This window comes from Alternaria incomplexa (assembly GCF_024043165.1).
Source record: "Alternaria incomplexa strain BMP 0042 chromosome Unknown scaffold_12, whole genome shotgun sequence".
NCBI classification, from domain to species: Eukaryota; Fungi; Ascomycota; class Dothideomycetes; order Pleosporales; family Pleosporaceae; genus Alternaria; species Alternaria incomplexa.
In genome coordinates, this window is record NW_026249861.1 from 352012 (window position 1) to 375955 (window position 23944).

Consider the following 23944-nt stretch of genomic DNA (forward strand, 5'->3'; position numbering starts at 1 on the left):
CGTTTCAGGGGAGCCTGCAAGGCGACGACTCCCATCGTCCACCTCACGGCGCACATGTAGCAGCTGCCGCTTATTGTAGTCAGTGAGCCCGTGGTATCAAGGTATTTCTGGCTCCTCATCTCCGGTGCAGTCCACGTTAGCCACCTACGTTTCGGCGCAAAGTGGACCAGACGAAGTAAAAAAAGTAATCACATGGCAGGCGACATGCCCTTCTCTAATCTAGGGACAATTATCGTACGATGTTAACCTGGGGATTCTGGTCGATGCACGCTATCGGAGGGGTGCACCGCGATGACCAATGTGGTGCGCTGCATGAGGCGACTTTGGAGTAAGTACTCACCCCTCCAGGGCTCAAAGGTTCGCCTTCCAATGTTCTTTGTCTACCGTCACATGCCTGTGGCCGCGCGGGGTACAGAGCAGGAACATGCTGGATGGTTGTAATGGCAGCTGCAGAGCTTCATAGCAAGCTCAGCAAACTGCAGGCAGACACTCATCGATCGAATGGCTGTGGGCAGACATGGATCCGATGCATGATCTGGAAGATGCGTCCGGAAAGCATACTGCAGTGTGAAATATGTCCGCCGTGAGGAGGTGCTTCACTGGTTCTATGCAGGTATGTGATGTGGGTGTTCTTCCTCTTTCCATCGCGCCTTCCACGATGTCTTTCTCAGTTGTCATGACCGAACGTGTGGCGTCATTCTGTTCAGCCGTGACTCCCTCGCGTCGATGAAGGAAAGAACGAAGGCAGGGCGCCGCTGCAAACCTCGTCGCCCCTCACTCTTGTCCCATAACACTTCATCTTCGTCTACCGGTGCAGTCGTCTAGCACGTCGCTTCTCATCTTCTGCCTGCATTGTTTCCACTACGGTTTCCTTGCGTCCGAACGTGCCTGGCAGTGCTATCACTCATCATGGCCGAGTTGCCTCGACAAGGCAAGCAGGTGCCAAGGAGGCAGAAACCTTCACGACTCAGACATGAAGTACGCCCAGAGTCAACCGATGACGAGCGAGATCGCAAGCAGCCTGCCCCCCAAGAACCTAACAGCGATGCAATTGTTCCTGAGACTCAGCCGAATCAGGACGGATACTACGTTCGTAATGACTTCACTCCCGAGCGTGAGCCGGACCTCAGCGACCTGCCTACTAGTCCCGGTACTGCAGAATTATTGCAGCGCACTGCAGTAACGAAAAAGGCGGACATTCATACATCAACCTGGGTTCCATTTGCTCTCAGCACTCGCACCAAAGAAACACCCGGATTGAACAATAACTCTGGACCAGCAGATGTACCCACGTTCGCTTTCACACGTTCGCAACCGAGCCAAGTCCCCAAGAAGGCATCCCCCAAGGACAAGGCCTTTACCGCCAAATCTGTTCCTAATACTGAGTCGACAATATCTGGTGTTCCCAAGCAGGTTGTGCACGCATCTCAGGGTAAGCAATCACGCCATTTCAACCGATCCGACTAACATGCGAGTAGATGCCAGTGTAGCAACAGAGCCTGCGTACGTCTCACCACCAATCTTTCCGGGCAACGACGATCGCCACAAGACAAATCCTGTTACCGATCAGGAAGTACTTCTCTTCCAACAGCCGGCCGCCAAAGAGTCACAGAACGAGTCTGCATATCCTTTGTAAGAGCTCATAGCAAGCGCCCAGAACTCCACTGAATTACGTAGACCTACCCAACCGGACACGCCGTCTAAAATGCCTCCTTCCGCACAGCCCGACGCAAGGCCGGCTCCTGGAGCTAGTAAGGCCCGTGTTGTCAAGAAGAGCAAGAAAGGGAGAAAAGGACAGCTCTCTCAGCAGCGTGAAGGCCAACGACCTCCTCGATCAAACGTTCTGGCACGGCACGCTCAACAGGCCATGACGACGGGCAAACCAGTCGCCGAGACATCCAACAACCCCCTTGCTACCGACGACGCAACAGTCCATACATCGCAATCTCATGCATTGCAAGCACCTGCCCCTATCAATGACCTCAATGGGCATGCATACGTTGAGGAGTCTCCGCTGGTGAAAGAGCATGAGTGTGTCGCCCACGTTGAGGAGTCCTGCAACACCACTCAGACCATTCCGGACACGACTTTCCAAGAATTTCCAGAGTCTTCCGCTCAGCGCGAGTTCCCCACGTCCTCTATGTTTGTGACATCGACTTTGCCTCCGAAAGTGGACGATGCGGAGCGCGAGCAACAGCCGCTCGCAGATGTTCACTATCAGGATCGCGGGCTGGCATCCGCCGAAGAACGTACTCCACTGCCGGCTCAGGACTTTGGTCTCCATATCCCAGACAATGACGAGTCGGTTGCTGCGGCCATCCAGTCCAATCAGCTGCAGCAGCCCGAAATATGTGCAAGAAGTCAACAGTCTGCCCCACTGCCAAAGGATTCTGAAGCTGTTCTACATCGAATCTCCCACCAGGACGCATCTCACCGTGTGGCTAAACCTCGAAGAAAGCTACGACCCAGTGTTTCGGTACCAAACAGCCCCCAGGAGCAGGCCATGTCTCTCAGTGTTGATCAAGCAATGGAGAGCGTGAGAGTGGCGATGTTGGCTGACAAATTCCGGGCCAAGCATGAAAGCATGATCGTCGCTAAGCAGCGCGAGGCGGAAATTGCAGGACTTCAGGGCACGATCAACGATCATGTCCAGACTATCGCAGAGCGTGATGTGAGCATTCGAAGCCTGAAAGAAGCTTTCAGTCAACTCACCGACAAGGCCAAAACCAACCAGAAGTTCGTGCATGGCCTTCAGCAGGACTACGAGAAGCTGCAGAAGTCTGCTGCGAGCTTCCAAAAGCACAGCCAGATGACACTGACAGAGAAGATCACCGAGCTTGAGGATGAAAAGAAGACGTTGTACCGCGAATGCGAGACTGCAATTGACAAGCTTGCTGCAACTCAACAGAAGATGAAGTCCGCGCTCGACGATGTCTACGTGCGGTTCATCATATCGGAGTCAAAGAGGAGAGATCTTATCGAAAATCTGGGCAAGCGGGACGCCGAAATCGGAGAAGAGCGGAGAAAACGCGAACACATGGAAAATCAACTCCTGTCAAGCGTTCAGAGTATTCCCGGTAAGATTTTCGATGCTTCTGATACTCTGGCCAAGAAGTTGGAATCGCTCCAGACTTCGATTGAACAGGCGCCTGCCCATGACGATCGAAATGACCCAATCGAAGAATGTCTGGACGCTTTGCGAACCCTGCAAATGTCGCCAGCCTTGACAGCTAAGGACATCGAGAAGATGGAAAGCACGTTGCGTCTTGTGCACGAACGGCAAGTCATGATCCTTTCTTATTGTGCATCTTTGATGTGCTGACTAGTTGCACAGATTGGACTCAGGTCTTGATACCCTTTCCAGGACCATAAGGAGCGAACCAACTCCTGACACGGAACTCCGGACTTTTATCGGAGAGCGACTGAACAGCCTTCAGGAAGCGATGCTGAGATACGATGAGGCTACTACCGAGAACCGCAAAACGCAGGAGCTAAACGTTTCTCTTAGGGTGAAGCTCGAGGAGCAGCAGCAACATTCCCATCAACTCAACGAGCAAATCAAGGAGCTCCAGCAGTCCGAGGCCAATCTTCGGGCCCAATCCGATCAGCTGGAACGGGATCTGAATGAACTGAGAGTTTCTCCCCCCGTCCCACACGTCGACACGGAGAAGCTCGAGCGAGAAGCTGTTGACCTTCGCCAACAGTTGAAGAAGGTTGAGGGTGACCTGGAAGCTGCAAATAACAAGGTCGAGACGATTGAGCAGGAAAGAGATACGTACAAGGTGAGCGGCGTCAATCTCCTGCCTACTGCGTCTTTTTTTGACAAATGACAGAGCCACTCCGATGATCTCAAGACGCAGCTACAGGAACTGCAGCAGAAGCATAGGGTAGGAACCACCATCCCGTCTCATGGCCTCACTAATTCTGTTAATAGGTTGAAGACGACGTCGCCATACGAGAGGAGATCGTCAAAGACTGCGAGAGTAGATTCATGGAGAAAGAACGCAGCTTGAAGAGCGAAATCGATCGACTCACAACTGAACGCGACGAGAAAGAAAACGCACATGAGGAAGTGAGCTTCAATCTGGACGCCGCGGATACCCAGATCGATGAGCTAGAGGACAAGATCCGCACACTTGAATCGAAGGCGTTGGAAACGACAAACATCCAAGAGCAGCTACGACAGACGACCGAAGAGCTTCACACCAAGAGTAGGGGCCATGCTGAGTTGAGTCGCCGTTGCGAGGAGAACGTCGAGAAGATCTCTGAGCTGCAAGGTCTGCTCGATAAATCACAAGCCCAAGCAGTCGAACAACGTACGACGATGCAAACTATGCGCGAAGAGGCTGATACCACACTTGGCAAAGTACAACAAGATGCAAGCAATACGCTCCAACTTTTACACAATCAGATCTCTAAACTTCAGGAGGAAAAGAAGGATGTGTCGTCCAAAGTTCAGCAAGCCCGGACCAATGAGGGCAAATTGCGACAAGACGTAGCCGAACTACGCGCTGCAAAGGAAGCAGACGAATCTCGATGCCAAAAAGATGCCGATCAAGAGCGCGAGAAGCTGAATGAGCAACATCGCACCGTGATTGATGACTGGAACCGTCGTCTGACCGAGAAGGACGCTGCATTGGAAAAAGCAGAAGCGGATTTACGGCTCGCGGCAGACCAGTTCAAAGCCAAGCTAGCAGCTGATCGCGAAAAGGCAGAGTCGAATATGCAGAGACTCGAACGACAATATCAGGATGTGATCAAGGCTGAACGCGAAAAGGTTCGCCGCAATCAACAAGACGGCTCCCAAGTACAGGGTGGCAAGAGTGTCTTACAGGATCCACGCGATGCTGTACAGGCAGCGAAGCCCCGGAAGAAACTTCAACGACAAAACCACTCGGTGCTCGACGGTCTTCATGGTCAGAGTCCTCACTTTGAGAAGCCATCATGGGCCTTGGACGCCGAGTTCTCACAGACTCAGCTTGACGATGACGACTTGTTTGCAACACAACATCACACTCATGAAGCCCCCAATAACGCAGACAGCATCGATCACGAACCTGGGACGGCTACAGAAACTCAGGATCTTGGAAGTGCATCTATCTCGCAGGATATATTCAATATGTTCCGACCGTCACAGCAAGATCCTAATCGCCAAGTCTCAAGCTCGTTGAATTTGAGTAGCATATCTCTCGACGATTTAGCAGCGCTGGATGAGACCCAACCTGCGTCAGGTGCTATGCTTCGTGGTTACGTTCGTGATTCTTCCAATCATGCTTCAGCCCACGCAAATGCAAAAGCAACGCCGGCAGTCGACAACATATCTGTGGCTGGCTCTCACTCATCTAGATCATCCGGACGACCACGATCGCAAGCCAACACAGCGTCCCGGATGATGCCACCTCCTGGTAACGGCTTCAGATACCCTCAGTCTGGTATTGGTGCTCATACGGAAGAGCGCGGAGGCTCCACCCGACATACTACGTACGGAAAACCTTTGGAGATGCTCGGCGGTAGCGGCACAAATGCCTCAGATCCTAGAAATCAGACTAGACCTTCGTCACAGCAGACCAACAACCAGTATGACCCTCGACGCTCTCCCCAATCCGGATCACAGCAAGGCGTGACGCATCCCACAAAGCAGGGTTACACCGAAAAGCGCAAGAGTAGCAGTGACTTGGCGGAGAAGGAATCGGCTTCAAAGAAGCAGCGGACCAGATCTCAGTCGCGCCCGTTGAACTCCTCTACTGATCTCTCTGGAAAATCTCCGTATGCTTCTGGGAAGTCAGCCTCGACTTCGCGCCCGAAGGCACAAAAGACTCTGTTGTATGGGCAGGCAAGTGCTTCAACTTCGTCCCGATCAAAGACTCCTGTCCCTTCCTCCCGTGTGCGTGGTCGTGTCACCCGTCAGACTCCGTCTTCTAGTGGTGCGTACTCCCCGCGTGGCCAGCCTTCATCGCAGATATCCACTGGTGGTCCTACCCGTCGATCATCGACCCGTCTTACTAGGAGCCAGAGTAAGGACGCTCGCTACGAACTTGTATCGAACTCAGCTAACGCGGTGGTGTAGGCAGGAACGGCACCGCATTCGGCGATGGCTATAACGATCGCTTCCGCCAGGAGCTAGACTAGCTGCATTGTCGAATTGAAGCGCAGTAGGGTTTGTAGACGAAGCGCTTGCGTGAGGGGATCGTGTGCTCTCGAACATTGTTGCGGTCCTCGACATCGGGTCCCGCTCGAGTCGTTCGTGTGTGTGTTGTGTGTCTCGAGGTACGCGGAAGGGGGACAGCGGCGTGCGGAGGATCTTTTCGCGAGTAGTCTTGATAAAAGAATCGATAGGAAAGGAGAAAGGTTCAACACGGCGAGGATTCTGTAGATCTTAGTAGCAGACCTAATGCGAGTACAATATAGCCTGTATTATGTCAAGCTTGGCCTGCTCGCACAAGTGCAGCCGCTCTCTGGAGAGCCATTAACGCCTGGAACGTGCTTCACCAAGTGATGGAGGGTGGTCGGTGCTGCTGCTGGAGGCTTTTGGCGCTAAGGTTTGTTATGTTGTCAGGCCTTTTAAAGCTCCCCTTTGCCACCCACACCACCAAATCACGGCCACCCACAACCTTCTTCTGCAAGGCTGGTGCGCATCTCAAAGGTCTCTTTGCACCTTGCCCATACTTTCTCTCTCGTTTCATGCCCGTCTTGAGCCTTTGCGGCGCCTTGACGATGGCGGCGATGCGGGAGTCCCAAATCGCTCCAGGTCTTGCCCACAACCACGCCGCTCTCAAACACCACCAGAGTTGGTGAGAAGCTGGCCAAAGGTACAAAGAACCAGCTCCAGTTTACTGTACCGTCGTACGAAGTGGTGCTGTCGAGATCGACGCCCCGTTGTTGACCTTGTAGCCGGCAAACTCTACCCCGCCTCAGGCGGCGGCAGCCATAACAGCCTCACCAGAAGGCTACAAGGCCTTGACCAGTAAGTGAGCTCCCTTCTCAGCCCCAGTACACAGCGGCAAGAGAGTCAGGTGAGATGTCACTGCTCAGCTGCTGGCTGTTGACCTCCGCTGTTCGCCTCCGCCGCAACAGCGGCGGCGGTCATGTCCCCCGATGACACACTCTGGCATGCCCTTGTTGACTACGATGGTCTTCGCCATGCGCGCGCTGATACTGACAAGCATTCGTAGCGATGATGCCGCCAACCTCACCGGCGATGTTGGCAGGTCTTGCTCGGACATGAGCGACCTCCGCCATGACCGCCGCATCAAGCGAGTCCATGGTGATCTAGTCGGTCTCCCCTAGGTATGCTCCAGTCAGAGCGGCGTGAGTAACGTCCACCTCATTGGCGCTGAGCGACTCGGTCGTCGCCGAGTCGCAACTCCGCTTTCCGACCTCAAGCGCACAAGACTCATGTGACTTGAGCACTCGGGCAAGTCTTTACCAAGCCTATTCTCTTGCGATGGGTACTTCTCTTTCTCTTCCAACAACTCAAGTACATCAACTGACGGATGTGCTCGCAGGTACTTTCTACCTTCCGAGTCTGCTCTCCCTGGCCGGGCCGTTCGATGGTCATCCACAACCGAATCGCCTATTATACATTGACGTGCCGCCCACCCGGACAGTAAGACCATGTCACAACCCTAGGTAAGTCTGTCTTCTTCCTTCCTCAGACCATACTGACCGACACGTTGGGTGAGCATCTGGCCCCGCATCCTGGGTTGTGGTTCTTCATACCGCATCCTTCTTCCCGGGGCCTATATCGAAGCCATGACGCGGTCAGAGAGTTTGTTGGTCCTTGTTGGGCACTGCTGGAGCAGCGCGTCTCGAGCCCAGAGACAAAGTGGAATGACGATCAGATACCGTCGCCAATCTCTGATGGCAGGGAGGTCGTAGCGATCCATGATTGCGGAGGGGGGCAAATGACCGCGTCGACCCTTGACTGTTCCCCTCGCCGTGGTAGCCATCTACCGGTACGGCCTGGATGGTTGTCAAGCTCGTACATTTCGTCGCTTTCGCACTCTTGTCGTTGTGCTGCTGTCGAAAGGCTACCGACCCTGAGTAAGCTGACACCTTTTCTAGATTCGGCATTGGCATCGACCTTCGCAATCCGTCTTACTCCTTTGACGCCACCACGAGACCACCAAAGTCCTCAGCTTAGCTCCATCAGGTAACGTTCGACTCCTCTCCTACTCCCCAATTCCATATCAAACCCAGGCGCCGGGTGTGTGAGGACGGGTCTTCCATACCCTTCTCTCTCATGACCCTCCGGTGATTCGGGGATCCAGCGCGCCGAGAGCAATTTCACACACGTCAGTCTTGAACGTGGGAAAAACCTTTGAAACGATACGAAGATTAGGCATGACGAATCAGTACCCTGGCGAGGGAGTACACACCCACAAACAAAGAGAAGCTACCCGTTCAAGCATTGTGTAGCGACGCATGACTGTTCCATTCGCGCTGCCCTCGTCGGCAAATGTGCCTATAGGTTGTCATGCTCGTACATTCCGACATCCGGTCTCCATGTTGAGTGGGCGCGAATGAGTTTGCTGACGCAATCGTAGTTTTCGTGGAGCGCACCAGCCGCAGCCATCATGGTCTCATCAGACTTAGGTAAGTCCACCACAACGTCTTCTTTCTTCCCATCTCTTCATATCCCCCTGCAGGCGCAGAGTGTAGGAGGATCGATCTTCCATATCCTTACTCGTACACCCACGCGCCGAGATCAACAAAAGACCTGCAAAACCTCCCGCTCTCGGATATCTGTTCTTAAACTACAACTACCAGTCGACTCGGTCGATTTGCTCTTGGGCAAGGAAGGAGCAGTATCTTCAAAATCTGCAGGTCGATGCGTGACTGGTCCATGGCGAGCTAGCTCCTCCCCGCGAGTGCCGCGTGTGGTTTGTCGCTCTCATACATCTTTTCAGACGATGATAGCCTCTTCAAGAACTTTGATGAGCATGTCCGTGAACACTCTAGTAGGTTTTTCGCGACGAGTTCGCAGACGATAACGACTTGTCGGAGTTGCCGACCTTGCAGTAGGTCGGTAGGTCGCATCGTCATGTCATCCTCGGTACGCATCCCTCATCCGCTCCAACTCTTGCGCATATACCAAGTACCCGATGATGATACATCAACACTCATTCCAATCACCGAACATTCGCTGTCGAAATCTATCGCTGAGGGTTCTTATTGGCTTTTCTTGACCGAGGTTTGAGCTTCATTTTGCTGACATTGAGACGCAGGCAGCTCTAGTCGAGAACATCTCCAACAAAGGTAAGTGCGCAGTCGTTCATGTTACTTGCCCACCTCCCGTCATGATGATCAAAGAGTAAGGTTCAGACCGGACGACGCACGCTCGTCAGTTCCGATGGCGACATTCAACTGTTCTGAAGATCACACTTCCACTCCGTAACTCGTACTGTGTTGGTAGACTCCGCTGACCACGCATGTAGACGTTGGCATGACTGGATGGTCGACACATTTGCGACCCAATTCCGCGACAGTTGAGTAAGTCTTTCTACCTCTTCCCACTTTGTTCATCTTCGTGATGATACTTTCTAAGCACGTCTCGCTCGTTTCGAATGTCCATGAGAACAACGAAAGTTCTGATCTTTCCTTCTCTTTCCATGATCTTTGAGACTCCGATATTGTTCCTGTGCTGACAAGCAACAGGCTCCTGAAGCACCGGCCTTGATGGCAAGGCTATTGGCGACAATGCTAGTAAGTTTGTCCAAGGCCTCCCTCCCACACGCCCCCACTGCAAGGGCCGTCTTCTCCGGGGTAAGCGTGCGACATTTCATCCAAGAATTGGCCAATGATGAGCAACCGACTAAGCATCTCTTCCGACAACCCATGAGGTCATTGTCATGTATCATACTCTGAGGCTTCTCACTCTTCTGTTTGCTACCTGTCGTACATGTCTTGGCTGTGACTGACAATGCAGGAGGCTGGCTCGGTCTTGACCGCGATGCGAAACATCGACCAATGTACTGCACTCCACTCGTCTCCGTATGGAGGCAGCACATCGACATGCTGACGACCAAAAGCAGAAATTGCCGCCGCCAGCAGTAATTCAGGATCGCGAACGTGTATCCGCTGACTCGCAAGTTCCCGAAGTAAGTCCTTCTCTTCCTCTCGCGTTTTGTTGTTGCAATGATGATTTACTCTGCCGAATACCCACATTTAACACTTACTGTAAATGACGGCTTGAGTGGCAACGTCGACAACCAGATGCATGGCCCCCGTGGCAGATGCATCTAGGTAGTTGACATGTCAAAAACGGATCTGAGCAATTTGAACCTCATTCTCATCGCTTTTGTTTGGAGGATCGAGCTTGGCTAAAGAGGTACGAGAGCAGGACATCGGCCCCATAGTGTGGCTTCCAGGTAAGCGCCGCTTCGCAAAGTCGGCGTTTGCAGTCGTTGAGCATCCTCACACGCCTCCAGGTCCGGTTTGGCGCGAGTTCCAGTCAAAGGTATGTACTGCCATTTCCTCCTCTTCCTGTTGTGTTATGATGAACCTGTTTCCCGATATACTTTCACCTTACCCTTATGAGGGCATGACCTTACGAGGACATGAACACGGGTGCGATCAGCCAGTGTACCTCGTTTATCGACTGCAATGCCCTTACTCGCAGCGATTTCTTGTGCCCTCTTCTGTACATTTCGGTTTGGAGTACCCGCCTTTACTGAATACGCGATGCTATCTCCGAATTTTGAAGCCTCTTCTTTGTCAGACTCCGCTAACGAGGCATGAGGCCAGATCGAGCGGTGCGGTTGGGCTTGCGCAGCATTATAGGTATCGACATCGTCTTAGTCGCTTTGGCATGCATCGCCGGGAACGTATGATCGAAGAGCGGTCGATCTCGTGCGTGGTCAGAGAAGCAGCGCGGTTTGAACGACGGTAAGTACCATTCCTCTGCCCTCCTTGCTATGATTAGAAAACCTTTTCCGATTCCTGAAGACCATCACTGTCGACTGAGCAACACATCTCCACTTCGTCTTGAGCATCCGATGATTGGCTGTCACTGAAAAACTAGTTGCTAGGGCGCAGAAGGTCTTGCTAGCTTTTCGGTGGTGGTCTTCAGAAGTGGCTGTCTTCCACGCGTTTGGAGGTTGATTTGGCGTTGCCAATGCGCGTCCGTGTCTTCTCCGCTCAGCGGTCGTTCCATCTACAGCTCGATGGCATCGCAAGCTGCATCATCGGGCCATCTCTTCCGTCGAATTTTATTGTCGTTGTGCACATGATTGTAGATAGCACAAATGGTTGATGTCCGAACATCGTGAGGAAAGTATGGGCGCGCGTCGACGCGTCGACGAGGGACTGAGCGGGGCCTTAAGACGAAAATGGTTTAGCTGAAGTTTGCCAGAAGCACACCTCCAGGGCTCGCCTCATCAAACTTCTTCCATCCTGCATCACGCCCGCCGCCATCCATCGTGGACAACAGCAATGTCGCAGATCGAGGGGATTATGTGAGACCTCGTCATTTGGCCGGCGCGAGTTTCGTGGGCGCTTGCTTCCGATATGCTGATGCCGTGCGATGCGCTTCCTCAGGCAGCGATACACGGCACGCGGTTCAACGCCCCGGCTGCCACATGCTGAAGGTATGTTCAACCCCATCTCCTTGTCTCTCTGCCTTTGCTTGCGTCGGTCTTTGTCTTTACAAATCTTCTTCCTATGTGGTTGTCCGTCTTTTCCGTATCGTCATGCCGCAGGCGCCGGCTGTGTCCGGCGAGATGCTCGCGCGTCGGGAAGAGGAGGAATCGTTCGACGGTGTCATCTGTTTGAAGGCGTACTGTGGCTTCCGTGTCATTCTGTCGCAGCGGTTGGATGCTGGCATCTTCCTGCTTAGTAGTCAGTCCTTGTCATCATGCTACAGTAAACTCTTACCACGTCTTCGCCGGCTTTTCGCGTCTCCTGCAATCCATGGTCCTCCATTGTGGTTGTTCCTTGTCACCAACATCTTGCTACTTGTGCGGGTCGAACTGGGGCGAGGTCAGAAAGAGGCTGGATATGACCACTAGCTGTCGCGTCATGTCCATGTCGCTGAAGAAGCTTGCGGAGAGCTTGATGCTGCGCCTGGCCTTTGCCCGAAAGCCGAAGCGGTCGCGTCCCCTCTGCTGCATGTGGGTCTATCGGCCATGTCCAGCATCGATGTTGCTTGTATGGCTTCGCTCGATTCGATGGCAGTGGCCGTGGGTAGTCCGTCTGCAAGGACGCGATCTGCGGCGGGAGGAAACTGAAGATGCAGAGGCGCCAATCTTCGCTGCTTCGCCTGGACCATGGAGCTGGTGATAAAGCTGGCGGACACCCTGCCGCGGAATTCCATTGAGCCTTTGGAAGTGCCCGCGGGGGTAACAATCAGCTCAGCGTCCAGCGTGAGGCCATTGCGAGCCCGATGGTTTGTACCGCTGCTGGTATCGCTCGACCTCCTCCGTGTCCTTTATATTCCTCCGCGGGGTTCTTGGCGCGCAGGTGCGTAAGGCGGGCGGAGGCTGGGAGGCTTGGTACCGGCGGATAAAGCTGTACATACGGCGCAGCTCTGGGCACTATGATCAGGAGATTAGCCTAAGTTCCTGCAGGTCTTGGAGACTGCTGGCCATCCGGCTGATGATGCTCGGAAGGCTTGTCACAGGAAGAAGGACGCCTCCGCATGCATGATCGGACCGTAGCTCGGTCGGTCGATGCCTCGCCTAGCCAAGGGGTGCCCTCTGGGGCTTGCTTACCTTCGCGTGCATCGTATGAAGTCTTCGCATGGCCGCATCGCCTCCGTAGCCTGGCTGCGCCACGGGTGTCTTGGTCTTCGTCGCTTGCCCCAGGCTTTGCCGCGATGTCGCTGAGGCTTCTTCACCGGCGCTTGCTGTGAAGGAGGCGTCTGCCGTCACGGGGAGCGTTGTGGTGGTTCGATGTGAAAAAGGTATGCGGGGTATGCTCAGGGTGATGGCGCAGGTTCGGCGGAGTCGTACTGCGCGAGGTAAGTCGACAAAGACTTCATTCACGCCCACCGCCCTCATGCAGGCTTTGTAAGTATCGGTATCTCCACGTGGATGTTTCGAGCACTCAGCAAGCTGGAAGCTTGAGACGCTGTTGTTGGTTGGGGTCGTTCTACCGGCGCCGTGCCCGCCCTTGGCCGAGCGGGTCGTTCTTTGCCAGAAGAGCCCCTGTTGTGCCTTCGCCGATGGGTCGCGCTATTCGACGAGGAGAGAGGAGAGGCCGTTCATGTTGGCGCGCCGATGCTCGAGGAGGTGATGGTTGTCATCTAGCTCGTCTAGCTCCGATGTGCAGAGGGCTGTTGGACATGTTCGTGCCGCCGTCAAAGAAGTCTTGCGGAGTCGAGACGCGAGGAAAGGACAAGCCTTTGGTATTCCAGAGGCGACTTTGTGCCGACTAGAAGCTCTATCTCATACAGTATCTCTGCGCCCTTGTGCTGCCCCTGGGTTGTATTCGACCGGACTTGTTCGTGCGCCGTTCGGTATCGCCGCCGTCACTGTTCTCGTCGCCGATTCGATGCCAGAGAGGCAGTGGTGGAGGGGAGTCTTTCGTCCAGCTTGCCGGGCTGGTTGAGGTGTGGTGATGGGGGATGTCTCCGCGCTGGTGCGTGTCGGAAGACGCGTTTTGGTGCTCGCCCTGGGCGATGTAAGTCACAACACTTGTTCATATACTCACAAGTAAGCAGAGACTAGGCTGCTCCTGCCCTCAACGGAGGTCTCTTCGCATGCTCGTCGTCCTCGACTGAGGTAAGGTCGTCGCCGCCGACTGCGATCCCTGAGCTCATAGCTGCCTCGACGCCGCCCCTGTTCTGGCAGAGTTGCTGAGCCTCTTGCCGATGCATGCAGCAGCTTCAGGGGCTTCGTCCGCCTTTGAGCAGCTTGTGCTCAAGCTTCTGTAAGTCTCTGGTCCATCTCAAGTCGGTGCAGGCTTGGCAGTGGTGATGGTGCTGAAGGGGTCCGCGGAGATTATCACTAGCGTCAAAGGCAAAGTAAGGTCGGGATCACCAACACAACACAGTAGGATAGGACTTCAAGGCCTTGCGAGGAGGATGCAATACTATATAGCTATCTAAAATCATCATCGTCGTCCTCCCAGCTCTTCTCTTGGTGTTGCAGTGTCTCAGTGGCAGATGCATCAAGCTGCCGCCGTCTGCCCACCCCTGTCTCATTGTCCGCGGTGATATTGACACTATTGAACAACTCGCCGTCACCGCCGCTCTCTCAGGTAGCTGCCTTAGCATAAACCAAAGCTTTTTGTCTCACTCCCTCTCTCTGTTCTACTCCCACAACCACCACCCAAAATTGCCTCGCAATCGCCCTTTTTCTGCTCCTCGAAGCTTCCTTTCCTCTTTCAACACCTCTACTCTACTTGGCAGTTGCCTCAAGGTATCCTCCCACTGCTTTTCTGACAGCCCGCTGATTTTGATAGCAGTAGCGCTGACTTTGGCTCTCCCCGCCACCTCTTGCCTCGCCTGGAGTCGGTCGCCCATGCCTTGCATGGGGATAAGTATAACCCTTCCATCAGTATCTTCTCCTCCTTGCCCTGAACCATGCTGACGACCACCTCGCCGGCGCTGCTGTCGCGCGTCTGGTCTAGTACCCCGCTCCAAGAGCCAGCTTCAACCACCTCTACAAGTATCCCCTCCCCTCCTCTAACATTGCGACGTCGTCATTGATACGGCGTCGCCCTCGCTATGCTAATGCGCAACCTGTAGTCGCTGGGTCACTTCATGGCACATCTTGCCGTCGCCAGCTCTGACCACATCTTCAGGTATCCCCTCCCCTCCTCTAACATTACGACGTCGCCATTAGCGCGGCGTCGCTCATACTGCTAATCTTCAACTTTTAGTCGTAGCAGCTCGATTGCGGCACGCGCTGTCGTCGCCAGCAGTGTCTTCGTCAAACCACCCAGCTTCATTACCCCGCAATGTTTACCGACAAAACGACTATGTCCACTCATTGGTGTGTTACCTCTTCTACCTTACATCATTAGTTCCTTGACTAACCTTTGCGTAGTGGTGCTTGCCCTTCCACCTCCATCCCCTTATCTCCTCCACCCTCCTCCATCCAGGTTTGTCATCCCCTTCCTTACTGACCCTGCCTCAGACAACGGCGGCCATTGACGAGTACACGATCGACTGCCCCGGCTTGCCGCATTCCGTATTGCAATAGCAACTCGCTGGTTGTCGATCTCATACATGCGGACCCCTCATGACCATTGCGGCAAGTCTTGGTCCACTTTGAAGTTTATTCCCTTCCCTCATTGAGCTCATGGACTAACAAGACCAGTGCATGGCGCCTCAAACCCTAACCATACCCCTACCAAGTACCCCGGGTATCCAACTGAGGTGAGCACTCTGGCTGACTACATCTAGGGTATTGCTGTCGCCTCTGATCGAGCTCAACACCACGAACCAAGACGCCTTCCACAACCAGCTTTCAGCTTTTCCACGACGCTCGACGAGGCTTGCGCACGCCCAAGGGAATAAGTACCATACCGGATGCCACCGCTGTACAACATAACAAGGAACCCTCTGCACGTACGTATCCCCCCTCCTCTGTCGTCGGCTAACTAGTGTTACAGGGTGGGATGGCAAAAATCTGACTCTGGCTCCCCGTCGCCGCCTCCTGGTAACGTCCTTCTCTTCGGAGAAGGGCGGCTAACTGAGCTCCAGTACTCGTGCTTGACCGCATTGAACCTTCTTCCAATCGTTTCGCTTTCCTAAGCATCGTCGACATATTCTCTCTTCTCTTTCCTTCCTCCCCTCCTCCGAGCTCGCCATCTATGCCGACCTACGCGCTGGCCAGCACATCATCGAGCAGTATACTTTTCATCAGCGTCTCATCGACGCTAAGTCTCCACCTACCCCTGGCGGCGACGTCCACTTACTGACATGTATTCAGGCTGTCTCTCACTTATACATCAGCGTCTCGAGATGCCATGTGGTTGAGACAGACGATCCATACGCCCATCGTGGGCAGCAATCGTATTCGACCCCAAGGCTTCGACCGCCTATCGCATGTACGTCGTCCTCAACATTTGCCTTTTGCTAACGTGTCGCAGTATACAAAGCGATGTAAGTGCTTACTCCCCCTTTGGTTGTTGCTAACGTGTCTCAGTGTGGGAAGTGAATCTGTCTCTGTGCGTCCCCGCCGCGCTTCCTGGAAACATCTCACCTTGTCTCAGGGAGATGGCTGAACAGGGCAGTCCCAGCAGGAAAGGTCATTGCCTGCTGGTGTCTTCGTTTGTTTAGGCGACCGCGCCGCGAGTGGTCAATCCAATTCCTCGCCGAGAACGCCTTCCGCCCCTGGAAATTCAAGCAGAACACTTGGAAGCAAAGCAAGATGTGTCACTGGGACACTGAGCAAAAACAAGCTACAATGAAGAGGCGAGCTGGCGCCAGACGAAGTGAGCATCATCTTTCCCCTTCAATCAGTTCCCCTTCATTGACTAACGCTTGCCAGATACCAGCACCCCGACAAGCCCTGCCATCCACCCAAGGCATGGGAGGCAAAATCTGACTCTGGGTCCGCGCCGCGTCGCACCCGCCTCCCGGGCAATGCCCTCACCCACGACGAGAGGGTAGCCAAGTGAGCTCCAGTCGCCAGCAAGACCTCAACACCACTTGCTGGTGTCGCCCCGATACCACCGCCGCAAGCGAGCAAGATCGACGCCCGCTGAGAAACCGTCTCGAACGCCAGCCTTATGATACTTCCAAGGTCATTTGCAATCGCAATGCGACGTCGCTATCTTTCCTACTTTTGCAAGCGTTGCAGCGTTCTTGATTAGAAGATGGAAGGTACTCGAAGTTCACGCCTTTCGCTTCTGCCAGGACATACTCGCTGGTACAAGCGGCGACCCATTGGCAAGTGAAGTACAAGACCGGTGAGTAGCTTCTTGCATCCTACTTGAAACCCTTACTAATTCGTCCACAGGAAATGCTGTCAGACGTCGCTTGTGGTGGTCTCGATAACATCTGCTCCATCTACAACCTGTCGGCTCGGGAAGGCCCAACACGTGTAAGACGCAAGATTTTCTGCTACTCGTCAACAAGCGCACCCTCACATCGCTTGTTGGCATGACCTGTGTTGTCAAGGACAGTCCCAACAAGCTGAGCATCGTCAACATCCCCACATACATCGAGGAGGAGCAGATTCGAGAGCTCGTCGAGACCCAACAAGCTGATCTTTCATCTTCTGCTCTTTGTTGGATTTGGAGACCGGCTCCAAGGTACACGAGTTCGCCGACCAGTCGTCATCGTGACTGAGACTATCTTCATGACCGTCACGCTTGAGTCAACTTCAAGTTCTGCATCGTCCAGTTGCTACGCCATTACTACCTCTGCTACGCTGCCGGAGGCGTCTATCACCGTCGAGGTCCCGCAGAAGGGCGTTCCTGACGTCGCGTCCACGCCTTGGTTTCGCTTCAACCTCCTTGGCTCCTTGGCTCCTCCATGCATATACTACGCTCACACATCACCTCCTTACATGGCCGATATGAACCAAGAAACGATCCAGAGTGAGGGCAATGTTGTTCTCATCGTTGTTGACGAATGTGTTCCAGAAGGTCATTACCATGGTACATGAGTACGTCCAAGGAGAGGACTTTGAGGAGGACGATGCTGGCCCTCAGGCCGGCTTCGAGGAGGAGAATTCGACAGCGACAAGTCGCCTTCCCTAGTGATGGGTCGGTGCCCATGGTAAGCCGCCTTCTCTACCGATAGGATTGGCGTTCATGGTAAGTCGTCTTCCTCAGCGTGGGGTTGGCGCCCGTCTTTGGACGGCGACAGGAGTATTCGGCGACCACGGCGAGGATCTAATGCAGCAAGTCCGCTTCTACCTCCTACGTACGATCGAGACATCCCATCTCCCGAATCAGAACCCGGAGTCGCGAGAAGTCGAAGAGCAGTACGTTCTGCCCAGGGCAAATGTCACCGTTGCCAAGCGTGGCAGCCAGAACGACGTAGCGTCGGCAGTCAAGATGCCCAGCGCCCCAGATACTCCCCGTGGTGAGCAGAGAAGAACTCACACCTCTTCTCATGTCGCACAAGACAAACGTTTGGATCTTGAAGTTGGCGACAAATGCAGAGCATCTCTTCAACAACTACAACATCGACCTGTTCATCGAGTACGTGGACTTCGTTGCGCTTGGTCTTCCGCAAACTTCTCCGGCAGACCTCTCGCCCAAATGCCTACAACGTTGCGCCACAACATCAACCGCTTTCACGCCCCATGCTCAACAACGACAAGTTCGAAATGCATCCCGCACGTTCACGTACTCCTGTCCTTCACGTCCAAAAGCAGAGTCTTGAGGATCGATACGGTACCCCACAGACATTTCCGGGCATCACGAGAGTAAACCTGCATACCAAGATGGCGGAGATGAGCCAACGCATAGTTGCTAGCACTTGGTTTTAGCACTTCCTCTGGCGACCCTCATCGGCAAGAAGTACTTTGTGCTTCACGACACCAACGCGATGGCATCGCAACGCATACTTCATCTCCTCCGACGGCTCGTGCCAACGGCAACCACGTCAAGACCTGCTCTGATGTTCGGCGAGATCGGCCACCATCTCAGCGTCCACCGCCTTCGGGTATGTTGAATATTTCATACCCCAAGCTGTAAGCCGCCTTCCCCATCCTAGGGTTGGCGCTTGTCTTGGGGCGACAGTTCAGAAGCAGCCGACATCTCTTCACCCAACCAGTAGTACGAGCATATCGTCGACAGACGAAGCCCATACATCGCAGTATCCTGTGACGCCCTGGAACACTTCATGCCCGGATGGCGGTCTCCATCTGATACGCCTTAGACTGCTAACTCGCTACTGCTGTATGCTCGTAGCCTGTGCCTAGAGTGCCACGACTTCTCCACTCCATCGCCGCTGCCTCCAGCTCCTGCGGACGGAGTTTACCATCTTGAATCAGCTGAGGAGACGAGCCGCCCACCTGTTTCGGGAATGAACACCACTCCGGATCTGCTACTCGTCAACAAGCGCACGCCTCTTTCGGAGAGGAACACAACTCCGGATCAGGGCGACGGCGGTGACGAGGATGCCGCCAAGCGCAAGCTGTCCAACCAGAACATGATCGCTGTCGTTACGGGACGTAAACTTTCGAAACCTCGCCAGAAGCCCGTCTCGGAGCGGCCCGTCCTCAGGATGCGCGGCGACAGGGAGGCCAGGTACCGAAGCCAATCTACTGGACACTACCAGACGGATTCGCTAGCTTCTGTGCTATCCACCTCGCCATTTCGTGCTACTCGTCAACAAGCGCAAAGAGAAGTCAGCGGTGTGGGCTCTCTGGCGGGCTTCGAGGAGGATCTGTTCGCTGTTATGGCGCTGTCTGGTACCAAGGCTCAGGTCCTTGAGATGCAGAAGGAGTTGGTCTAATTTGAGATGGATATGGATGATACTGGTAACTGGTGTGTAATGGCTTGAGATGATATGGACATGACTGTTACCACTACCCAATCGCCTCTTTCGGGGAGGACGCGATGGAGGCTTCGGCGGCGGACGTGATAGGATGCGTGCGGCAAAAGAGGAGTCCCCGCCCTTCAACAAGCCGCGCGAGGCTACGCCCGACCTCACCAGCTTCACAAACATCCAGAAGCGCGAACGTCGCATGACACAACGGGACATCAAGTCCGCAGGCTACGAGAACATCACCGCCGGATGGCGTCACAACTCACTCCAGTCCCACTGGTCCGCCTATCCCGTTCAGTGGCTCACGCTTGAAGCGCCTCCTCCCCGAGTCTCAGCGTCTGCCCATTCCCCAATGACGCCCCATGGGATGACCGCCAACAGCTCTGTCCTGGACAAGAGCATATTGTGTCGGTGCACAAGGTTTCCTGTACAATATCACCATCGCCAAAGAGCTACCGCAGCGACGACTTTGAGAACACATACAGTCCAGGGTCTATGCTAGATCAATCTTCGCCACGGCTGCGGTCCTTTTGCTTGATTCACTCTTTCGCTGAACCCCAGCGGATGGAGCCAGTTCACTGACCCCAACAACACCACCGTCTTCTTCGGCGGTCTCTCCGGCTACGTCGCCGAGGACAGGCTCCGCTCCTTCTCCTAGGGCTTTGGCGAGATTACATATGTCAGGATTCGCCCAGGCGAGGATGAGTTGGTGGAGTGGATGATGAGAAATGTCGAAGGAAACCCTCCTTGGTAATGCGGTAGATATAGTAAGTCTCCCATCCCTGCTTCTCTTTCCGGTTCCAGTTGCTAACTCTTCGCAGATTTATACTTGTTTGATAACATTCGATCTCATTTGCTTGTGAGATGTGATGCTTCCGCCTTTGATGTCGACATGGCAGCGTATCTTTGCTTCCGGTGAGTACTTCCTTCTTCGCTCCCCTTCGTACAAGACCATAGCTAACTCTTTCACATCTCCTCTGAGCTTATGCTGACACTAGCCCTGCGCTTCTCAAGGTGGTGCGATGATCCTCCGAGACTAGTTCCTCATAGTAGCTTCTCCAGTCCGCGCCGCCGAGATCTGAGTCTTGTCTCTTTTCCCAGCCCTTGATCCGATGGTGGCTATCTCTGGCGTTGTCTCCGGCAGCGGCGATAGCAATCTGTGAGTGTCGGTCAAATTGACTAGATGCCCGAAGGTTTGGGACGGTGGCTGACTTCAAGCGCATGACCTTCGATATCGCGCCCACTTTCGAGCGACAGTCGCATTGCTGTAAGCATTTCCGACCAAATGCTCGATGGCTGTGGCTTATACTGATGTTCTGCATGCACGCCTTCCCGACTGGCGTTGACGATGGTCAGCTTTCTCGAGCCCAATCGTTCGCAACGGCGGATGCTATCTTGTGAGTGTCGTTCAGATTGAACAAGTGTCCGAAGATCCAGCTCCTTCACTGACTTCAGCGCCAGGCATTTCAGTCCGCCTTCGGGCAGGCTTCGGTCTTGGTTGCTTCATCGCATTAAGTACCTTGACCAAATGCTCGGTGGTAAGGCACATTGCTGATCATCAAGATATACACCTCCTCGCCTGGTACCGCCTTCTCGCCTCGCACCACCTTCTCACCTCGCACGTCCTCCTGGTCACATCGCCTAACCGTTTCGCATCTTCCACTCGCGGCATCTCCGCCCGATCGCCAACCAAATCTGGTAGCCTTCTCGAACGTCTTTATCCGCAACGGCCAAGCAATCTTGTGAGTGTTGTTCTCATCGACCAGCTGACCCGAAGTATCCAGACTCTACCGGCGTGTTCTTACGTCCGCATCTTTTTCCTTGATTGATCGCAGTCCCAATGTTGGTTTCAGGAAGTCGCATCAGCCTCTGAGGTAGTGAGACCACTTCCTCATAGTGGCCTCTCACTGAGCGGCTTCCAAGAGCAAGTAAGTCGCATTTCGAGCTGCTATTCAGGGCTTTTGTCCTGTGTAAACCAACAGCTCGATGACCGGACGTGGGTTAAGCATCTTTTCCAATTCATTGAACTGATGCTGTGGGTCGTCCGTACATTGCCCATACTTCACATGAAGTTGAGGACACCTGATTGAATTTGGTAGCTTCTGGTGTCGGCGGCGGCGCCACGCATCCGGTGAGTGTCGTTCGAATCGACCAAATGCCCGAAGACATGGACTTTGCTAATGCGATGCGTGTATTCTGACCTTGTTCGACTCCGCGGCGGACTTCCGGTCTTGACGACGACTTTGAAGGTAAGTACCTCCTCTTCTCCAAGACAACATCGTACTAACCGCATGGTGTCGTATGCGCGCAATGTGCTCTTCCAGCTTCCTCACTTGTACCCAGCGGCGTGGCGGTAAGTACCTCTGATCATCCAAGTCAGCAACATGCTAACCGGTTGGTGTCGCATACGCGCATGTGCTCTCCTCGGATTCGACGGTAAGTACCCCGTTTTTCTCAAGACAGCAGCATGCTAACCGCGGGCGGTCTGCCCTCTTCAGGTTATTCATGCGACAAGCTCTTGTGTACTCTTCGCAAGACACCCAACGCCCTAGTGTTGAGCGTCATCGTCTGCCCTGCTCTTCCCATTTGCGTACATCCAACATCGTCGCAAATACGCTTAAGCATCATCCGCAAGCTGCTACATCCGTCCCTTCTCAACTTTTCCTTTCATGTCTGCCTCCTCCTCTTTTGGCTATCGAATCGCCGGAGTGCGTCATCGTTGGTTGATCGTCAACCTCAACTCCGCGAATTTCGTTCGTAGCTGACCAGATAGCCAAACCAACTTCCGAACGATGCGACGACATCGAAAGCCGACTATCAAGCATTCCAAGGGTATCGCCTTGGGTTCAGGCGCCGTTTTGACGATCCATGGTCGTGGTGCGAGGCTGGGGTCGCAAGAAGCGTCGCACCAAAGGTACGCTCAGCACTCCATCTGCAGGGCATGCTAACATTGACTCCACCTTGACCAACCATCTCGTAACTCCTCTCCTCTCCCCTCGGCTCCGTGTCGTCGCTTAGCGCATGCCACACGCCGCCTGCTGCCTTGTCGCTGCGCACAAGCCCGGGTACCCGCTCGACGCAAACAAACGCCCTCACCGCCCGACCTTGGGTATATAACCACCACAATCGAGCTTGTCTTCGCCTTCGGGCATTTGGTCATCTGAAACGATACAGAGAAGATTAGCATGGCCCCTGCACTAAGGATGACACGCTCAATCAAAGAGACGCTAACATTTTTTTTTGCGAATCTTTTGGCTTCACTTTGCCTTGCGTAAGGTCAGCGATTCGAACACGCAAGGCGACGGCAGCACGGGCCTGTTGCGGCCTTGCTTTCCCACGCTCTTTTTGCTGCCAACGCTGGCGTGCTGGGTATGGACAAGCGACATCAGGGTTCGTCAAGCATCCCTCCCAGGCTATGGTGTCTTGTTATCGACTTTGAAAAGCTGCTGATGTCCAGGTCTGTCAATCCGTGGCTTTTTTTTGCAAGTGCTTTCTGAGCTCATCGTAGGTATCGGTTCGACGCTGATCCTGATGGCCCAAGGGGACACGCGATCTTGGAACATTGCTGTCCAAGCATTGCGACGGCTCCACAGCAAAGGACCTACTGCCTCAGGGCGATAGTAGTGTCCCGAAACTGGAGCCGAGAAGAAACCAAAGTGCATGCCCTGTCTTCCAGAACTCGAGGGGTCGGATCTAGAATGGTGTCATCAAGTATACTTGCTGCGCCCGTTACGCAGATTCGGAAGACAGGTCGCGTATATGCAAGGACGCAGAGCCGTTCCGCTCGCCCGCTACATGGAACGGCATGTCACGTGGGTCTGCAGGTTGCTCTGCTCCGACATTACTAGATAGGTCAATTCGTATCTTTTTCAATATCTCCTCGAGTTCAGATCTGAAGTGAGTGAGGCACGCCAACCATCTTGATGGGCGATTGCAAATCATGTCGTCATTCTTGAGGTCGGTGACGGAGATACCTATGTTGCAAGAGGATGGAACGTCGTTATCACATACGGGCATCGAATCCGGAAACAACGATAGATAATATGGAACGATCGAAGAAACATAAGATGAGATTGAGAGCGGAAGCGTCGCAAAAACGAAGAAGAGTGCTGAAGAAGACACGAGGGGTAGGCGTATTGTGCACTCACGCAATCGCTGTCAGTCATGACCTCAAGGGCCAAAGAAAGAGCAACACTGCTTTTGATGAAAACAGTTCAAAATCGTTCCAAAGGTGAGAGGCGCGAGCAAGATCATGGCCGCGATGGTTGGAACGGAGAGGTTTGACGGGCACAGCTTTTGACGGGCACAACTAAACTCTAGGTGGTGCGAAGACCTCAATCGACGCTGATTGGCTGACCACCTTGGCGCCGCAGAACCTCCGGTCCAAGATCCGCATCTGCAAATCGTCACGCCGCGACATCACCACCGTTGACGTCGGCACCACACATATCCGCCTGTCGCAATGGCGAAGAAAGGTATGCGCTCTTGCTCTACTCCCGTAACAGGCCCTTATGAGCCAAACCAACGCCCCCGCCGCTCCACAATGCG

The 23944-nt window shown here is 54.0% G+C and overlaps 3 protein-coding genes across 3 annotated transcripts; all 3 read left to right on the forward strand.

The window, feature by feature from the left end:
• Nucleotides 1-909: 909 nt before the first annotated feature.
• J4E90_008007 (uncharacterized protein) lies at nt 910-1636 on the forward strand (the record flags this gene model as incomplete). The annotated part of the gene is made up of 2 exons (XM_051437537.1): nt 910-1432; nt 1479-1636. The coding sequence occupies 2 exons, from the start codon at nt 910-912 to the stop codon at nt 1634-1636; spliced, it is 681 nt and encodes a 226-aa protein (XP_051288348.1).
• A 69-nt stretch (nt 1637-1705) lies between these two features.
• On the forward strand, nt 1706-6067 carry J4E90_008008 (uncharacterized protein; the record flags this gene model as incomplete). The annotated part of the gene is made up of 4 exons (XM_051437538.1): nt 1706-3258; nt 3365-3782; nt 3834-3887; nt 3935-6067. 4 exons carry the CDS (start codon nt 1706-1708, stop codon nt 6065-6067), a joined length of 4158 nt encoding a protein of 1385 aa, XP_051288349.1.
• An 11946-nt stretch (nt 6068-18013) lies between these two features.
• On the forward strand, nt 18014-19363 carry J4E90_008009 (uncharacterized protein; the record flags this gene model as incomplete). Its single annotated transcript, XM_051437539.1, has 3 exons — nt 18014-18173; nt 18393-18568; nt 18830-19363. The coding sequence occupies 3 exons, from the start codon at nt 18014-18016 to the stop codon at nt 19361-19363; spliced, it is 870 nt and encodes a 289-aa protein (XP_051288350.1).
• Nucleotides 19364-23944: the final 4581 nt, after the last annotated feature.